At 38.1% G+C, this 20,918-nt stretch overlaps 1 protein-coding gene across 1 annotated transcript in view; it reads right to left on the minus strand.

The window, feature by feature from the left end:
• Window positions 1-927: 927 nt before the first annotated feature.
• The window catches only part of PHAF1 (phagophore assembly factor 1), a 35,711-nt gene continuing 15,720 nt past the window's right edge, over window positions 928-20,918 (minus strand). Inside the window, exons 7-17 of the mRNA XM_075040350.1 lie at window positions 17,689-17,783; window positions 14,816-14,913; window positions 12,985-13,097; window positions 10,797-10,930; window positions 10,088-10,171; window positions 9,302-9,384; window positions 8,470-8,513; window positions 6,415-6,458; window positions 4,432-4,490; window positions 3,383-3,455; window positions 928-2,931 (exon numbers count right to left, since the gene is read on the minus strand). Coding sequence (XP_074896451.1) covers window positions 2,842-2,931; window positions 3,383-3,455; window positions 4,432-4,490; window positions 6,415-6,458; window positions 8,470-8,513; window positions 9,302-9,384; window positions 10,088-10,171; window positions 10,797-10,930; window positions 12,985-13,097; window positions 14,816-14,913; window positions 17,689-17,783 — 917 coding nt within the window. The 3' untranslated portion in view covers window positions 928-2,841. The remainder of the gene's footprint in view (window positions 2,932-3,382; window positions 3,456-4,431; window positions 4,491-6,414; window positions 6,459-8,469; window positions 8,514-9,301; window positions 9,385-10,087; window positions 10,172-10,796; window positions 10,931-12,984; window positions 13,098-14,815; window positions 14,914-17,688; window positions 17,784-20,918) is intronic.

Consider the following 20,918-nt stretch of genomic DNA (forward strand, 5'->3'; position numbering starts at 1 on the left):
TGAGGTGCACGCTATAGCAGCAGTCCTGACCTCACACTTCTGAAGAATTTCAACTGAATATGCTTGAGAGCAGGATAGTGGTAGTATCTGCATAGCCATTACTCAAATTGCCCCATCAAGAATCTGTCTCCTCCTGCAGCTAATCTGGAGCCTTTATTAGAAAACGATTAACTAAAATTAACTGAAGTTATTAGCAGGATTGCAGTCATATTTTAGTAACAAGCAGAAGCATGCACACCATCTCAATTCAGAGATCATAAAATTCTCCAAGAGCATACTGAGCCAAGCACTATGCAAGGTCATTTTATATTCCAGAACTGAAGGATGCTAAAGGAGGGAGAGCTAAGTGCTCTACGCTGCATTATGCAGCCAGTACAGGAGAAAGGCAAATGGAAACGGGACTCCCACTCTTTATGCCCTGCATTAACCTCTAAACTACTTCAGGGTAAGCAGACTTCCAATGCTTTTCTGTTGAAGTACCTTAGGGCACAAGAAAGCAGTATGAGAATTCATGTTTACTCCTTTTACTGCAGACACTTCTTCCATTCTGTTGTGCGATATTCAAACTCTTTGAAGCTTGATCGATTTTAATGACACCCAAAGGCTGACATGAGTGTAACAATTGCATTTTTGAACATAATACAGAAGCCACAGTGTTATTTACCATGGTTTAAAGACTTTCCTTCTTTTGCACTTCAGGGCAAAAATTTATAATACACTTTCATGTATCTACTACGAAACAAACTGCAAGTTATGTTAGTTTTTACACTGTTTCTTTGGAGAACATACTGTATCAGCTGTAAAGCAAGAACACTAGTCAGGTACTTCAAATATAATGTCTGAAAGTAAAATAAAAAGAACTAATTCATAAGAAAAAAAAGCACAAGAACATCCATGATTTTATTACAAAAACACCCAGCAACTGTATTTAACACAAAACCAGTAACTGAGAGTCTCTTTATTTTTCTTTCAGTGTACATGCTCATTATTATTCCATTTAATTTACAGAAGGGCTATGTAAAATGAAATTAAAATTAGAGAGGGAACAAAAGGAAGGTTGAGGCATAGAATTTTCTTAGCAAGCAATGATCACAGGAGACAGCACAGATTGAACAGGGATTCAACAGGAGTGACACCTAGGGATAAAGGTAAACAGTAACTTTTTCCTTATCCATTAGATTCTCCATGGGGCTTTTTTGTTTGTTTTAGCAAAACAGTTTAGAGTGTCACAGTATACAGGAAGACTAAATGGCAAAGAACGTCTCACACACACACCACATTTATCCCTGCTACTGGTCCAGGATCCAAAACTTCAGTTAACATTCGATTTCCTCTCTCTCATTCATTGATAAACTATACAGGATTACACTGTACATGGAGTTAAAATTACAAAAATGTCATATTTACAAAATCTGTACACACATAGTAAAACTCACAAAATCGTCATCTATGTATCACAAGTTGCTACACCAAAATATTAAAAATGGGATAAAATTATACATTTCTCTTGTCCATTTTTAAAAAGGGTTCAATATTTCAAAGACAGACCACCTATTTCCCCCAAATAAGACCGGTAAGAGAACTAGAAACCTAAAGTATCCTCCTGGGATAAAATGTCGCGAGCAGCATCTCCCAACTAGAAAGAAGCCTATATCCTGTCTGCTGGGGTGGGGTGTGCAGTTAGCATGTATGTACAGAAATGGTGAAACTACAATAAGGATGTCTTTGGCTAAACCTTTGGCATAAATTAAAATCATACATCAAAAAGTTACAGAAAAGGTTTTCTTGGTGATGGCAGAGCTCGGGAATTTCTTTCTGAGATACCATTATATACAGCTTTTCTTTGTCTAAGGAAACAGAGTAGGAAGTAAAGGATTTTGGAACAGAGGCAAATGAGGCAATGCTATTTCTTTGTTAAATTTTTCACTAGTATGAAAAATTGTATCAAATCTTTTCACTAAAACATAAATCAATCATAGAAATAACCTCTTCCAGATTTTTTCTTTTTGAAACTGTGTATGAAAAAAAAAATAATTAGTAAACCAGCCATGGCAGAAAAAAATTGTTTCAGCATATCAAGTACATATTAGTGCAGGAAGGTGGATAAATTTGATCCACTGTATAAATAAGCTTTATGCGCAGCGTACATTAAATAACCATCACACCCCACTCACACCCAGTACACAGATGCTCCTCAGTGAAGATAAACGTTTATCAAGTAATTAAAGTGTATGTAGTGCAAATGTTACAACCAAGTATTATGCACATGCTACTTGCTTGGTTTAAAGTTACACAAAGATGTGGTGCCTGAAATCATGGACATATATACATCCTTGTCACACTTGGTACAATGTCCTAAGCCACAGAAATACCGATGTGTTTATATCTATATATATACACACACACGTTTTCTTAAAATGTGACCACCACATCAATACAGTAACACAAACAGACTAAAATCAATACCTGCTTCCAGATGCTCCAAGGCTCAGAAAGTTTGTGCTTCTAACTCTTGCAGTCATTACGTGCCCCTCTTCCATTTCCCCCTTCTGCCAGTTGAGAAGGGAGGACAGTCTCTTCAGGTCTGTGCTGCATAGGATGAGGGCAACGGAGAAGAATAAACGACGGCACAGGCACCTAAGCTGCTTTCCTCCATCAACAGTTCCATGCCCCATGATGAAGGGTTGAGAGAATTTTCCCTCCACACCGCTCCCGGGTGGAAAGGCTTATTGGAAAAAAAAAAAAAATCGTAACGTGCTTTCCGTATTATAAGTGGCAGCAAATCAAGGCACGCTGTACTAATTTCGTAGCATTGAGATTAGCTGACTTTGCAGGGGATGCTCACTGGGGAAGGTCCGATGTTCTCAACTGGCTGCTGGGCCGTGTTGGGCCATACAGAGTAACAGAAGCTATGTGATTATTCTGCATCACCTGCAAAAGGATGGCAGGGAAAAAGTGAAGAATCATACATCAAACAAACTCAGAAGACTGAAACTGGCAAATATGAAATTGATCTGTCTGAAAAAAGAAATCCCAACAACAAAGGAAAGCAATAAGCTCTTGGCTAGTTCCTAAAAATGGTCTCTAGATTTCCATGACACATTTAAACACCAGCATGCTCCACCACTACTCAGAGCTCAGTGCACACATCTCCTGCTAGTATGAGTTCTGGGTGACAAACTTGAAGTGCCACCTTTAACATGCAAATGTACAACCTCAGAGAAGAGATTGGAAAGTTGCCCATTTCTGCCAATAAGCTCTAAAAATACAGCCACTTCCAAGTGCTGGCTTTTCTTGAAATGGGAAATAATAAGCCAGTTGTAATAATAGCAAACTCCTCATCTTCTCTTGCCCAGACAAGTACGAACATTTTTCTCCTAACCTCAAAGATCATTCGTTGCAGTCCAAAGCAAAAGGTTGACCCAAATGGGTTAGTGTTGTTCGGAGATGATGACCTGAACAGATAAGGGGGGGGGGGGGGGGAAGAGCAAAAAAGGATGTGTGAGGATCAGGAACTTCTCAGGGAAGAATAACCACTCAGTAATATAAGGTAAATTATGGCATCTTTATCATGGCTTTCATCAAAAGAAAGTAAATCTACATTATGCAACACCACTGCTAGATTCCAAGTGAGCCAGAGGATACCTCTGCTTAATGTCACAGAGCCATTGTTAATATTCAGGGAGAAAGTAACCAAAAAGTTACTAATGACCTCTACAGGAAAACTCTCTTTCACTGAACTCCAACAGGAAGAACTCTGAAAATAAACAGATACATAGGAAGAGAGAAGCACCATGTAATTTATTACGAGTTATTTTTGTGCAAGTTCCTTTCCCACTCTTCAGTCTACTTTATGACTCAGCCTCCACCATATGTATTTACTATATGCTATCTATTAAGCCACTTGTTTTATTGTGTTAAAAAATTACATGGTTAGATACTGAAATAGAATAATCCAAATTTCATTAAACAGTATTATTAAACACAGCAAATGTAAGGACTCTTCTTTCAGGCTGACTGAAGACAGAACTGTAGAACAACTGTCTATGTTCATAAAAGCAAATCTTCTTCAAACAGACTGCTATCATATATACTAGGCACTGTACTGTATGATGTCAAGTTGCTGAAATGCATGTGACTAGTTTAAAAAATCTACACTATTTATTACACAAAGAGAGAGACTTCTGTATATGCTGCTTAGCTCTTCTCTGGATTTTACAGTTCAAGGAATTTTGGAAATGTTTTCATTCTGCATGTCAGTCTATTTCCTCTGAGAGCAGCTATCTAGTCTTGTTAGTGGCCCAAAAGTCTGAAACTTTAACAGCAAAGCAGCCCAAAAGTAACTAGTGCAATAAATACCCTTCCTCTGCCTAAACTCATCCTCTGTCATCAGCTCAATCCCTGCCAAGCAAGACAAAGAGAGATCTTTACCTGTGAAGTACCACTGGCTTCTCTACAGGGTGCCCCAGAAGGTCCTGAATACTGTCCCACTGTAAACATATCAAAGACTTTGTGTTAAAATGAGGCACAGGAAACCTTTTTTTTCTAGGAAGAGTCTCGTGTACATTTTTGTTTGTGACATGTTCATTTGCCAAATAACATAGAGGTTGTATTTACAAAAGTATTTTGTGACTGGAGCCATATTCAGCAATGGAAACTATCCATTACTAGAGCTAGAAAATACTCTCAGGGTTTATTCTCATTTTTGTCTCAAAATAGCTTTGAATTAGAATTATTAATATAAAAAATTCTATGGGTCTTATGGGTAAAGTGTAGCTGGAAAGTCTCGTAGCATTTCAGAGAAAAAAACAGCTGTAGGAAACCTCAGCAAAATATCCTCTTACATAACTTTGCAGAGGGAAAAATAGCATCACTGCTACCTCTCCCAAAAGCCTTTCCTTGATTGAAGCGACGTTTGGAAAAGAAGAAAGCCGCACTACTTAATGATTGGGAATGTCCAGCACTTTTCATTGCTCTAAGCAGACCTAATAAGAAACTGCAGTTTCACACACAAGACTGAAATAAGTCAAAGCACTGAAGGATGTAAGCAATTCAAATCAAAAAGTAAAGAATGCCAGCTTCCAGGTTGCTGACTCCAATTTTTTCTTCCCAGTATGGGACTCAAAATTCACTAAGCAAAGCCTTTATTTAGCACCCCAGGAGCCAAGAGAGCAGCACTGACCCTGGCTGAATGTTAACTGTAGAGCCACTGCTGAACACAATTTTTGAGAAGTTTTTCAACTTAATGTAGCTCTCAAACATGCATCAGCAACTGCCCAGTTGGAAATCTCAGGTGGTAAGGCTATACAGTTTTCAAGGAGTTCACTGTCATCAGGAGGTGTCACACAGGCAGTGACATTTTTGTATGGCCTGCTGCTGCCTGAGAAATGTCCCATTACTGGCGCTGTTCAGAAGAAAGTGGAAGGGCACTGGACCCTCTTGGTCAAATACCACATGCCTTCAAAAGCTACATTAAGTAGAAAAGCTCTCAAAATTTTGTTTAGAAATATCTCTTCCAGCTAACATTCAGCCACCACTGCTATTGGTTCCCCCATCGCTTATTTTACTGTTCTATTTCTACCTGCAGCTATCTGTCCCGGCTTCGGCTGGGATAGAGTTAACTGTCTTCCTAGTAGCTGGTACAGTGTTATGTTTCTGTTCGGTATGAGAGGAATGTTGATAACACACTGAGGTTTTCAGTTGTTCCTAAATAACATTTAGACTTAGTCAAGGATTTTTCAGCTTCTCATGCCCAGCCAGCAAGAAGGCTGGAGGGGCACAAGAAGCTGGGAGGGGACACAGCCAGGGCAGCTGACCCAAAGTGGCCAAAGGAATATTCCATACCACATGACATCATGCCCAGTATATAAACTGGGGGGAGTTGGGCTGGGGGGAATTGCTGCTTGGGAACTAACTGGGCGTTGGTTGGTGAGTGGTGAGCAATTGCATTGTGCATCACTTGTTTTGTATATTCCAATTCTTTTATTAATATTATAGCCATTGTATTAGTATTATCATTATTAGTTTCTTCCTTTCTGTTTTATTAAACTGCTCTTATCTCAACCCAAGAGTTTTGCCTTTTTTTTCCAATTCTCTTCCCCATCCCACTGGGTGGGGGGAAAGTGAGTGAGTGGCTGTTGCGGTAGTTAGTTGCTGGCTGCGGTTAAACCATGACACTATTTTAAACGCAAAGCATGCAATAAGCATGAAGTGTGCTATTATGAATGCCTTCAATCCTTAACACAACAAAAATGTTTAAACCACAAAACACACGTTAACTTTTGGCCTTCAACTTTTCTATTTTAAAACACCACAATACAACTGCTATTACTTCTTCAAAGCATATTACAAATTCCGCATAGATCATTTAGATGGTTTAAGAAAAGGAGAACATTCAGTTCTGCACAGACTTACCTTGCTATATGTTGTACATGTTTCTGTCTGTGAATCAGCACTATCTATGAAAGAAAAACAGAAAAGCATTTATAAGCTTATACTCGAACCTATATAATCCTATATTTTGGGAGGTTAGTTCAGATAGCAGGAGACATACAAGCATTAGATCAGTTCATACACAAATTTACCAGGGTTTACTAGCAACCAGAATTGTCAACATTGACTAAATGCCAGTTAAGGTGATTAAACAAACCTGCCCATTTACAGCAAGTTCCAAGTTCTAACACTATATATGTTTAAGCTGTAATCTTACATAGAAGAATGCCAGAGTAAAAGAAACATATCTTTGCACTGTTAACATGCCTAGCACAGCCACTCATTGAGATAACGTGATGTGCCACTCCTCAAGTCCAAACACTCCACTGCACTTGAAAAGGAGGCTGGCTAAAACTGACAGCTTGAGACTCAGGAGCTGGCAGGCTTGAAATCAGCTAAAATGCCACTCTTTCAAAAACACATATAGCAGAGAGCTTGGGAATTGCAGTCCACCTAGTAAATAATAGAAAAAGCTACAGGCGAGGACAGCATTGCATTTACGCTTACAGTCTTAGAAAGAAATTGTTTGCTGGTGGTTTCACGCAGTGTTTCAGACATACATTTGGGGACTTCTGAGTACTGAAAGTACCTTCCTGGAGCATTGGGAATGGACCTAGATGCTAAACAATTCAAACATAGCAAATAGTCTTTAATTTGATTGAAAGCTCCTCTGTATTTTCCACCTGCTAAATAAAAATGCTCTCTTCATGTTGAAAGAGTTTAGTGCCTGTGCAACTTCAACTCTGGCTGTCAATTTATTGTCTGACATTGAACTACAGAAGGGAGTTAATAAAGCTGCATCAGACACTGCCACCAGATGGAAGAAGATGGACTCTTCATAAATTTTATAACATTTGTTTACAATTTGTTACATGTCCTGAACATAAGCTAGAGACCAGAAAGGTGAGCTAAAAAAACCCCCCAAAATCCCAATACACATTCAGAAGAGATTCATGGTATTACTTGAGGTGAATAAAAATCAGAAATTAATGCCTTTGAAGTAGTGCACAAAAACCTCATGGAAAAGAATTTAAAAAGTGAGAACTTTCATGCTTATTCTCTTGGCTGAAGTACAAATCAACTTTCACATAAGCTAGCATATACAGACATTGTTTTTCCAGATTTTCATTCCTCTACGTGCTCAAACTGCTGTGACAGCCACCGGAGAATTGCACTTTACACAGGAAAGTGCTTTCAGTGAAAACCAATCAGAATGAAGAAAGCATCCCTGGCCAAAACCTAGCCAGCATCCACCATTCCCTGGGTAATCAAAATACACACTTTCCCAGTACACCTGTTAATTCTTATATTAAAGAAGTCTACCTCGATCCCTATGATCTTCAATCAAACAAGGTTCCCCATAGTTTGTGGAGATGACTGACTTACACAGAGCTGGGCACATCTTAGTATCTTGTGGAATCAGCATTACTGATTATATATATTTTTTTCAAGTAGAGATTTTCAAGTGAACACAACACACATACTTTGTCTATAGCACATAAAGCCAACATATTCCAGATGTTTGTTTTCATTCCCAGCTAAACCAGTTTATATTAAATACCATGAATAAAGCTTTCAAGAGCGAGCTCAGTGTTAAAAAGTTCAACAGTGGATTGGACAGACCAGCTCAGACTAACACTGCCTTACAGATTTTGAACCTCCAGGTACAAGGTAATTGATTTTAGCAGAGTGGCAGCATTACAGAAAACTAGTGATGTTGCAGCTAAATATTTGTATGATCCAAGTAAGTAAACAAGGTAGCGTAAGTAAAATCAGAGAACTGCTAACATGTCCTGAAGTATCTTTTTCACTTAAATAGAAACCTAACCCCCAAATTTCTCCTCCGTCTCAAAGACTTTCACTGTTAGCATCCTCTGATAATGAAGGATGCTTTAGAAGTGAAAACTGATCATGCCTCCACTTTGAGGATTTTGTGGTACATGCCCCCTGAAGCAGGACAACAGATGAACTACTCACCTCGCTTAATGACTAGCGGAATCTTGAATTCACAGCGATGGTAACTAGAAAGTGCAAATCGTAAAGCTATTAGAAAACAGAAAAGCCAACATAAACTGCATAGCACAAACTTAGGGCTCTTAACCAGTTTAATGAAAAGTCACATGAATAATAAAATGAAAATGAGAGTCTCAATGCTAACAGATTAAGAAGAGTTCTTATTTCTATTTTCTAGATCAGAAAAGGCAGCAGCCTGGGAGTGTCCTAACACAATTTTCTAGAGGACACAAAAGATCCTTCAGCACAAATTACTCTGCTGTTACACAGAGTGGATGGAGAAATATTCAGCTTAGAAACAGTATTATAGAGTTCTCTGTCACTAACGCTAACTGCTTTAATCAGACATCCACTCACTACTACTTTAACTCGTATTCCTCCTCTAAAGAGTTTACATTTTAAAAGTATTGAAAATATGTTCAGAAGCATGAGAGAATTTTCTTTTTTTTTAAATCACTAACTGAAATAGTGTCAGGAAGAAAACAGCAGCCTACCTACCAGTAAAATGGACACTTGCTAATACGAAGTTCACCTCTAGCAAGACAGTTTGCACATTATAGCTAGAACTATCTTACCTCATTTACTGCTTTAAGACATACTTGACAATATAAAGGCATTTAAAACTAAAAATAAAATAATAAAAAAAATGTGCTAATAATGATGGCTGAAACCTCCACAGATTACCAGATACACCAAAGACACTTGGAAAAAATACTGGAATTCTATAAGGGGAACATAAGATTTCCTTTTCAGGTGTTTTAAAATACTCTTTAAGAGATCATCTCTTCACACTCACATGTTAAAGTTGTAATGACCAGGATAATTTGTATGCAGGACAAATTTCTTCACCTTGTGAGTGTTTGCATCAAAGAGAATATCCTGTTGAAGAAAAAACAGACAGACATGAAGCAACTTGGGTAGCGGAAAGTGGCTTTCCCCAAACTAACCTGAGATTAGTTACAACAGTACAGGCATATAGTGATATGTATCTATCCCATTGGAACCAAATGGAACTATGAAAAGAAGTATTTGAAAATGAGACTATTTGTAAATTCAAACAAACACACATTTCCTCCAGCACTTAATCACAACTGCAGTTCCACTTGCTAATGTTGGCAAGTTTTCAAAGGAGGTCTTGTTTTTCCTGCGTATTATTTACAGTAGACGAATGCAAAATAGCTGTAAGGAGGGACATGAAAGTTGAACTACATCCCACAGCTCGGCAAACTTTCACAATTGGTGTTATGGCACATTTATGTCAGATCTGCGGGACAGGACCATGGATTTCAGAAACAAGAACTAGTATAATCTATGCATCAGGCATGGCAGACAGAGAAAACCTAAGAGAGTGCAAAAGCACAAAGAGCCCTCCATCCACTGGTGGAGATGATAAAACATTACTGATTGAATTCACAAGTACTAGAGAAAAGTCAGTGTTGTTTTTCATACCCAGAGATTCCTAAGGCAGCAATCAAGAGTTTTGCAGGCTCTCATTTCCCACAGCCTTTAGCCTTCTGAAAGGATTGCTGTGTAACCAAATCAAAACTTTACAGGAATTTGTTTATGGAAGCTTCCCACTTACCACTCCAAGTGTGAAATAATTGAAGAAGTAGTCATTGCACTTTGATGGGACCTGCTTATGGGGCGAGGGTGAATGGATTTTCATCTGCAAGAAACACATTTTTCAGATCTATTTAATAACGCTCACAAAGATGAATGCCATTAACATCATCACTACATTCAAACAAATTGTCATAATCTCATTTGAAGCCCTTGTTCAAACATGTAAGATACTGTGCTTCATGACAGGACCATCAGCTGCTTGCAGTGGCACAATGACACACCATTTTTTTTCTGTTTTTAGTTATCTGAAGTAAAAGGTTTACTCATATGCTGCTATGTAAAAACATCAGGAAAGGATCAAAGTATGTGTTGAAGTTATTTTACGTAAAATATAATTAAAAAAATAGGCAGTACACACTTGCTAAGGCTCCTTTGGATTCAGAAGTGCTCTTATTTTTATCAACTTTTAAACAAGTTAAAATGATGCAATTTTTTTTTTTTTTTTTTTTTTAAATTTAAACAGATTGGCATCGATTTAGCTTAAAAAAGCTTTTTAAAACCAAATTATATAATGGTTCACCCTGGTCTATTATATGTCAAGTGAAGCACTCATAATTTGTGCTACATGGCAGTTTAACTTCACTGGTCTTGCAAAACACAGGCCCTGTGATTAAACTGAGACAGCACTGAACAGAGACAAAGTCCTGCACCTGAATGAATTCCCTCACCTTATCTTCAGACTTGTAGAAGACTTTGTGCGGAGACCCCAAGGTGCTCAGCACATCCTGGCACGAATCACCAAAGTATACACAACGCTCAAATACCCGCATCTTGGCATCGGCTAAAACACCCGGGCCACAACCTGAGGAATGGAAAACAACTCAAAATTCATCCTTCCTGATCAGAGAATACATCAGCAAATCAACATGAAAAGCTTAGCATTCCTCTATTTATCACAAAGCAAACAGCTGCATTCTTTAGACAACAGTGCCAAACTAAATTTAACCATTTATTTTGCAACAGTTTAAACATATCTTATTGAAGTGATGTATGTGCTGACTGTTGCAAAGATCCCCATCTTATTAACCTCCAACTTCAGCAATGCTATCTTCACTTCCTTGCCATTCACATGAACATGACTTGTTTTCCTAGCCAGTCTCAATTTTGTCAGCTGGTTATTAGCATTAAGTACCAGGAATTATTTCTATACCTAAAATATTCTACTTTAGCAGCCAGAGACGTATCTCCAGCTAAAAAAGTAAAGCCCATGAAGAAGTTCCTCATCCATATTAACTGTATGAGAAAACATACATTCTTTACTCAAGATTCCCATAGCTTATTAAATCAATAGCAAGTATGCCCCTATGCAAACAATGTTAAAAACTGATCTTATTGAATAGTCATTACATCGATGAATTGTCATCAAATGACATACATTACCAGATGGTAAGAAATGGAAAGACCTTACAGTTTGTGACCCCATTTGCTTTCAGGGATGCAGCATCTTACATTTATGAGAACGCATGTATAGGTATGCATGTAACATTTGCAGTTACTGCAAAATACAGGATGTGCTCTAAATACTCACTTAGCTTTTCTCACTATGCATTATTTATGTAGCTAGTTACCCAATAAAATAAATCAGAAAAATCCAATTGAGTCATCCTTGATTTCTTAAGCAAGAGTTACTTTAAATTAATACACTTGCAGAGAAACTTGAGCTAGAACAGGTGCATAATATGTTCCACAAAGGAGTTTCTGTAAACTGTAGCAAGACAAGAACAGCACATGTCCAGACTGCCACTCCGCAAGTTTTAGTCTGACACTTACTGATATTTTAGTAATTGTTTTATTCATTGACAACATTTCCTTTAAGCTGCATATATATATTTTTAACTAAACTTGACACTCTACCTTAGAAGTGTCCAATTTCTCAAAATCATTTATATTATTATGTGATAGCCAACTCCTTCCCTAGTACACAAGGATATATGTTCCCTGTCCTAGGCAGCTCTCCATTATGTTCCTCTGTAAAGAGGGAAGCAAATTAATACTTGAAAACATCTTCTCCATTTTTATTCATATTTTATTCTTCATCTTAAATTTTCTCCTTTTTAACTTTTGCATATTGCGAATGTATTCCAAGTGTTTTCTCAATATACATACAGTTAGTAATCAGAACAGGTGAAAAGCCGAGTCTGCTAATGAAAATTGTTAAAAACATCTCAGCGTTTTTTCTTAAAAACATTGTCAAGTCTCAAGTTATGGTGACTGAACAAGGCTCCTTTGCAGTCATTATATTCATCCTTAATTTCTAAGCACCGCCCCTCCATCTCTGAAAGCACACTCAAGGAGAAGGTACTCATCAGTCTCTGTCACTTTCACTGCTGTCTCCTACAGCAAATGAAAATGAATTGAATTTAAAGTGCAGTCTAAGGCTGCAGCATTGATGTCGTCTCTTGCTGGCATTTTTAAAAGCCTTCCGGAATTAATCAAAAAAACATCAACATCATACAGCTCACTGGAATCTCAGAAAATGCACATGTATAAAAGGTTTCTTGATTCCCTGCGGTTTGGGTTTTTTTTTTCAGTGATGTACTTGCATCTGTTTTATTCTACACATACACCTGGAGACAAATCCCACTTCTGCAAACAGTCTCTAAGGTCTCAGAACTACCAAAAACAGGGCTACAGTCCTCTGTGATCTCTCCAGGGCCAGGGAAATGCAGCAGCAGGCAGACTCACCTTCACAGGGTTTTTTTTTGGTTTTGTTTCCAATAGTTCAAAATAAGGTATAGAGAACACTTTGAAACCACCTGTAAAAGCATCACAAATAACCTATGCTTAATTGATACAGGTTTACCCCTCTTTTCCGGACGAAAGCAACCAGTTCAATGTTCTGAGTGTCATTAATACCTGCAGTGAGTAGGCGAAGCCGTAAACCTGAGGGTCCAGTTCCATCTCTCAGAACGTCAACGTTCTCGGCATACACATTACCAAGGAAACAGCTGAGAGGCATCAAGGGAGCCCTGAAACCAATCACACAAAAACATGCATAGGATTCACTCAATCTTCAAATTTTCCATTAACAAGCTGGTACCAGTTCACTGGAACAGAGCACGTCAATTTTGACAAAGCTGCATTTAACTCACACTGCAGGCTGAAAGTTATATCAAACACAAGGATCAGAAAGTCTGGGGAAAAAGGAAGAGAAACAAGGCAGCACTCAAATGCAGGACCTTTACTATCAATGAAACAAACAGCAGGTTTCAAAGACTCCAGGAATTATGGAAACTGTATCTAGCCTTTGGAAACCTCCTATGAGGTGTCATCTCAGACTTCTCTCAGGGAAAATAGAAGTTGTAGAGTTTTTAAAGATACTTACTCCTTGATTTAGGCATATCACCCAAATGCAGCAGAAAAGCCTCTCCGTGATGCTCTCACTGCTCTTGGGAAGGTACTCCATAGCCCAGAACATGAAATCAGCTTATGCAGGTATACCACAAACAATCGTGCTTCTTTACTGGGAAAGTTCTTATTTTAGTTCAATTACAGTAATACTTGAGAAAATAACAACAGCCCCAAGTAAGATATTTCCAATGGAATGGCTGCTTTTTTGTGTATTAGTTTGTATATGCTCTGTAAAACTCACTGTTCTTATGTGTATTTCTCCTCTGCACGAATGACTTGAGCTAAAACACAGGCTTTGAACTCTCACACACACATATTACAGAGCCCCATGTGACAATTAGTGCTTTCACTAAAGCCCCACCATGTCACAGATGGGCACAGACAACACATTTTTCTGAAGTGCACTTATTTCTAATTAGGAGACAATGTCTGCATAAACAAGGTTCCCTCCCTTCTGAGCAGTAATCCAAAGATGTGTTAAATCCTCTCCTGGCATTAAAACACAACTGAGTCTGCAAAAACTACCACCTTATCAGTTTGGGTAGTTATAAGCTGAAAGGAAGAATTTACAGAAGTCCTTTCAGTACTTCCTTGAGTAAGGAACCTCAGGAACAATGTTTTTAGAAAGAGCAAAACATCAGATGTTGTACAATAAATTACTGCTTAAAAGAAGACAGAATACAATACCATACAAAACATTAACCATATTAAAATATAACTATTCCATTAGTATTAAGGCATGAAGATTAGTTTTTTGAGAATAGTAAGTTCAGTCAGGTAACTACAAATACATTGAATACACGGTAGATTATGCATATGGCTTAAGCCTGAAAATACATATTTTATTGTTTTTGTATAGTGAGAGAGTTTAAGACCCTTGGTAGGACCCTGCCATGACACACATACTACCAATACACTACAAAATTACTGACTGCCTACACCAAATTTGATTTGTCTAGAGAGAGGTCATTAGCATGCAAACAAAATCTAGATTAAGAATAGCCTAACTGCATCTCCTACTGGATTCACTACATTTCCTCCTTTATGTAATTAATTCATTTTCAGGTCAATTGAATTAGCCTACTAGAGCTGAGCCAAGCTGTTTTTATAGCAACATAAATCAAACCAACATTTGATTATATGGTCTGAGGACAACGCCTATGCAAATTGAAAGAGGTTGGTATCTAAAGACATTCTGCACGCTACCAAATTCATAAAAGACTCAAACTGAACTAAAAAAATGTATTATTATATTCAGCATTCACAAAATCCTAAATAAATGCGGAAGAAAAAGTATATTCTAAATTATCAAAACAGCACGACTAGCTGTACATACTTCGTATCCTGCAGACTGTTTCCATTGTAGATGTACATACGTTTCACAGTCGCACCATGTGGAATTTGCAGAGAGGCTAGACCATGGGCAAAGTTAGGCTGTGGATATACAACATCATTCTTGTTACATGACACAGTAGACACTTCAGGCCAAAGTTATAAATTACATTAGAAATATAGTATATGCTTACCAATTTGGATAAGTCTCTAGCTAAAGACAAGGGGGGAAAAACTACAATAAAACACCGTTCTAGATGGTGGTTTTTTACGTTATGCCACTCCTGGATTCCAAAGCTGGGTTGAAATGCTCACTATGTTTCTCCACCAAAAGATGGCACTAGTCTGACAATTAGCCACAGTATGTACTGAGAATTCACATTTTCTTGGTTTATCACTGGCACTAGCAATGTAAAGTATTCGTACTGATACGCTGCATTTAAGTTCTAAGAAACTGGCTATCTTAAAGGTAGAACTTTTTTTCTCACCCACTGCATTAATTTCAGCCTTTTAACATTTTTGCTGGTTTGTAAAATGCCTTTATCTGATGAACAGACTCATTCATTAAATAATTTTCCGCTCTCCTTATCACCACATTCTTACACATATTGTTTGGATAGGGATTTTGAGTGTTCTCATCAAATAGAAAGCATGCTAAGGAAGTCAGGTTCATTCTTCTAAGTGCTGTTAAGAGCCTATTTCTTTCAACTCTGAAGATGACAGGACCTTCTTGAAGACTGCCAACATACTTTGCTGGCACTGGACAGAAAAGAAACTAATGTTGTCACAAGCAGTCAACAAAAACATGATGCACAATATGCAACTATTATCCTGGTCTACTTTAGCAGGACATCACGTAAGGTAAACACAAAAAGTTACTCTTATGGAAAAGAAAAAAAATGAAAATAAACTAACCCAGAGCAATGACTTTCACTGCTGTAGGTATTTAGAAGGGAACCTCCACTACTTCGCAAATCTAGAGATGCCCTGATTTCAATTCTCTTTCTGAATTTGCCCAGAACATGAATACCTCAAAACACAGCTTTATAAAGTAGTCAGAATTGAGATTACTTTTAAACATACTTATGCGTTAGCAACAGAGAAATCTCCTCCAGAGCCATGGAAGCGCCTGGGCCACATATGCCTCATTTCTTAACAGAAACAGTGCAAGTAGGTTTTCATGTTCTCCTCACCTGCAGTTTGTCACCAGCTACATAAAAAAGCCAAAGTTTTCTTCAGAATTTTTTCATTTCCATAAGCAGATATTACACTGCTTTGCTAACTAATTTAGCATTCCTATATGATCCCCTCTGAACTTGAAAGATTTTGACATCTTCAGATTTCATTGAACTCTTTGGTCTTTCCTAACATTCCTCCCCGAAAGGCTCCACAAACAGTCATCTTCCCTGTGGACTGTTTCATACTACTGTGTTTTCTAAACTATCCTACTTCTATCTATTTAAATCCTGGGGAGAATTTCACCTTTCACTCTGTGCAAACAGCATTTTACTAACCTCATTTGAACAACTGGATGAAAGACTTTGAGAACGCAAAATTATTTTCTCCACTGTTCTGGCAGCTATGAAGAACTGTATCATCCCCAAGAACCACACTATGTCCCTCAAAGCATATTTGCACCAAGCATTCTGTAACTATCCCTAATTATTTTCTTAGTTAACTGAACCACGTACCAAAACACGATACACAGATGCAATGGCTAAAAATGATTCTAGCAGTTTTATTTTAGTATCTTTTAGTTTTAGGTAGTCCTCAAGGAGTAGGGAGTTGGACTCTGTGATCCTTATGGGTGCCTTCCAACTTGAGATATTCTATGATCTTTTCAAATCTTCAGTGTAACAATTGACTTTCTTAGCAGCTCAGCCATTTCATTCATAAATACCCTGGGAACTCTTGCATGAAAAGCACCTAGTCTTTGTTGGGACATTCTTTCTGTTTGGCTTATTATGTTTCTATTTACCTTCCAGTATTTCTGAAACCCAACTGACCTTCACTACTGCTAAATAATAACTTCCCCTAAGGTTACCCCCTGTTCTCCCACATGTCAAAACACAACTACTAAAGTACTAGGCTGTGACATAAGAACATGTGTAATCATGTTGGTTGTTTTCTTCCACTTTGCTTTGGCTCTTATATGCTCCTTCTTATTTACCATACAGCATGCATTCTTTTTAACTGATGAGCCTAGATAATACAACTGAGGGCATTTCCATCCTCACAGAAAACAGGTTATATGTACAGTTTTGTTAGTATAAGTGGAAATCACAGAAGACCTGATCTTGTTTCCACTACAGACAGTGATTTCCAAAATTTCAGAGAGTACAATAATATGTTCAATTATTCAGTAACTCATTGGAACATTTGGTGAATATGCAAACAGGCATTACAAATTAAGCTCATTCATTTGGCTTTCTAAAAGCACTCATACTGAAGGACACTTAAGATGAAGGACGCTTAAGATGAAAATGTATTTTATGAACTCTCTCCTAGTTTAGTTACATAATCACTTTGATGAGATTCAAAAATATCTGATAAAAGAACAGCCTTCCAGTAGATTGCTTAATATTCACGTATTTGCATAGACACTGCTCATATTTTTAGAAGACTCCTTTCAACAACAGAATTGCTAGTCCCAGTTCATGATACAAGCAAAACCTCTCAGCATATGCCTTCTGCTAAAAGGAAGAAAATTTTAAACTTCAACATGATATCATAGCACGAATAAGAGCACAGCTCAGGAGTTAAATTCCTTCCAAATTACTGGTTTCTTTTGCTTGCAGGCGAGACACACTGTAGGTGATATTTTGCAAGTACCATAGCTGCAAAAAGTCTATCCATTAACTAAGAATGATTGCTGACCTCATACTTCGGAGTTTCAGTCCAGGAGTCTAACTGAAAAGAAAACGACAGTCCTCTGAAGTTGAGGTGAAAGAGTTGCTCAGCTGAATTATACACTAAAAGGGAAAAGAAAGTAAAAACAGAGTTACCAAAATAAACTAAGAATTTTCCAGTTCAGATCTAACAGCACTTTCATCACCTCAATGAATTTACTACATCTCAAGATGTGGGAGGAACACAATTACACTAGACAATAATAGTTTTGCTTTTAATTTGTTGCAGCAGAAACATACCAACAAGAGAAACCTTAGATTCATTAGAGTTGCCTATGCAAGCCTGTAGGCACTAACCTATCCCTAATGATACAATTATACAATGACACAATCAATTATACCTTAATATCCCTAAAGTAGTTTAAACAGCCACTATTAGTACAAAACAATTCTGTTCATTGTTACGTGAAACACCTGTACAGTATCAACCAGAAAGTCCTTTAGACAGATGTACCCCAGAACGCTGATAAATTCCATATTTCACACCGCCAGGAAGCATGTTCCCGAGTGGGAGCTCACAGGTACCTCCCTGCCACTTCCACCTCTCTTCCCACGAGGAGCTCTCGCTTGCATGCCCCAGTTCAGATACCTGCATTCCCGAGTAATATGGCACAACAAGAAAATGCTTCAGACATGCAGGTCCTAGGCCATTTATGATGATAATTAAAAACAGTATCATCAGAAACACCAGCCAATTGGTCAGCTTTTACAAAAAGCAGCAATACATTAGAACACACACAGACTTCCAGCTGTCATCACATCACGAGATGTCCTGATTTACTGCAATAAATTGCACAGCATCAACTATAAACAGCAATAAAAGTCACCCCAGTACTTACTCTAACCAGACATACTATTTTGCGAGACTGTGGAAAGCTTAAAAACAACCCCAGGAGACTGGGAGCTTGGGAACAGCTTTGGGATTGATGCTACCAAACTTCAACCTGTGCCCAGTAGCCACTGGGGGGAATGCAGTGTTCTTGTACCACACAGAAATTGGTTCATTTGCAAAACAGTTTGAAAACAGCAGAGGCAAAAAACAATAAGGAAACACTCTAACAAGAGAAGCTGCTTTCTTCCACTTCACCAAGGGAAACTGGTTCAATATTCCCCTTTTTTCTTACAATTTTATATTTAAGATGACATAGCATAGAGAGAAAAATGCATATAAATATCCCCCCCAAAGTGCCTTTCAAACGTTCAACTTGAGAGACATGTCACAAGGTATCTGGACAATGCCAGACCACACAGGATAGAAAAATAATAGTTGAGCAATAAGCATTAAGCTTTCAAAAGTCATCATTTGCCTTTTCTGCAGAATGTGCTGGTTAAGAGCATTTTCCCTGCTTGTCGCTCAAAGGAAAACGTGTGGGGAGAGGGAAATGTTTTGATCTGCAGGAAAATTACACAAATATCTCTCATGTGATAAATTATGATGCATCTTTTCCAAAGCCCAGAGCCAGCTGGAGAAGTGTTTTTCCCCTAGTCATGCCAAGTGTGATATCTGATTATATAAATCACATCAGTTCCCATCTCCTGCAATGTTTGTTGATGTTTAGGCTTAAAGGGCAAGGAATGTTTTTATCCTTATGAAGTTCTCTCATGTATCCCTCAAAATCATATGTCACAGCCACGTGACTGAACAAGGTAAGACTGTTCTTTATTATTATTTTTTAAATTTATTTACTACATAGGTACCCTGCAGAATACTTTCATTCAAAATTGCTGATAGAAGCAAAAAGACTGCTTCTTTGCTGCCGCACTTTGGGTGAAGGAAGGGAAGAGAGTCTGCCTTCCAGGAAAGCAGCAGAGTGTGACCAGCTGGAAAACGTTTCTGTAGAGCAGGACAGGACAAAGCCACTGACACCAGCAAGCCAACACAACAGACACAGTCCTGATAAAAGCAGAGGCAGATCCAAAAGCCAAATCTTCCTGGTATCAAGCACAAGACCCCTCTGGCACCTCAGGGGAGACTGGGCAACCTCTGAAGTCTCTGAGACTTGCAGAGCTACAAGACAGGACCCCCCCAATCCTTGCAAGGTCACTGTGGCAGGAGGGAAGGATGGTTTTTTTTCCTTCCATCTTATGATTTCAGTTCAATTCCCCAGCCCTTATCCATGCTCAATGGCACTTCAGCAAACAGCCACATCCACAAGGACTCAGAACAGGATGTGATTTCAACAGAACCACTGGCAAGAGCAAGCGCTCCCCAGCAGGAGGTCAGGTCAGAGAATCATGGAAATGTGGGATACAATCTTGGCTTGGATGAAGCTATTGACCTCCAAAGTGGTCATATTTCAATCAGCCCCATGACAAAGATAATACCATGTTTCAAACTAACATTAGCCAAAAAGTAATTAAGATGGTCGCAATTTTCCTGACAACTCTTCTTTTTTAAAGCCACTGATTTGGCATAACCAAAACTGCTCACTGAAGGTCGGTTTCAACACAAAACCGTTGCAAACCTTTTGAAATATGTTTTGAAACTATCACTGTATCCTGTTGCCGGAAAGTTCTGCTGCAACCACCTTGGTTTTAAGTAAAAGACAACATTTTGTTTGAAATCCTAGTGGTGGTTAACACAAATAAACAACAAAATACTCTTACACTTAAAGGGCTTGCATTGGGGTTTTGGAGGAGTAGTGGTACAGAGAAGAAAAGGGATAGTTATGTCATACTTTCATTCATGAAAACTGGCATTTGGTACTTTGGTCACATTAAGAGGAAGGTTTCTTTTCCCACCTTTCTCTCCCCACCCCACCTCAAATTTTTGTGGGACATGAAAACACCGTCATCATCCCTCCCACATGCTGAAAACTATTCTGGTTTTTTGCCTTTGCTGTTTCAGAAAATACAAAGAAAAAAAGTTATCATCAAAAACTTGCACTGCATGATACAGTTCAAACTGTTTATGACAGGCAGCTTAATAAAGAGCATTTACTTCTGCTAAGTAGGCTACTAATGGAAGATACCAAATTTCCAGTGAGGAAACTGAATAAGCAAATGCACTAATGAAATGGTAAGAGGCCAATATTTTAATAAATACATTTTCATATCTACATGTCACTAGATGAAAAGATGTTATGAAAAGCTATCATCAGCTGAAGCAAGTGCGCAAGTTTTCTTAATTGAATATGACAGGCGCACAAGATCTGGCAAACTCAGCATGAAGACATGTGGTGCCAAACTATGTTTAAG

Source organism: Buteo buteo, chromosome 11 (assembly GCF_964188355.1).
Source record: "Buteo buteo chromosome 11, bButBut1.hap1.1, whole genome shotgun sequence".
NCBI lineage: Eukaryota > Metazoa > Chordata > Aves > Accipitriformes > Accipitridae > Buteo > Buteo buteo.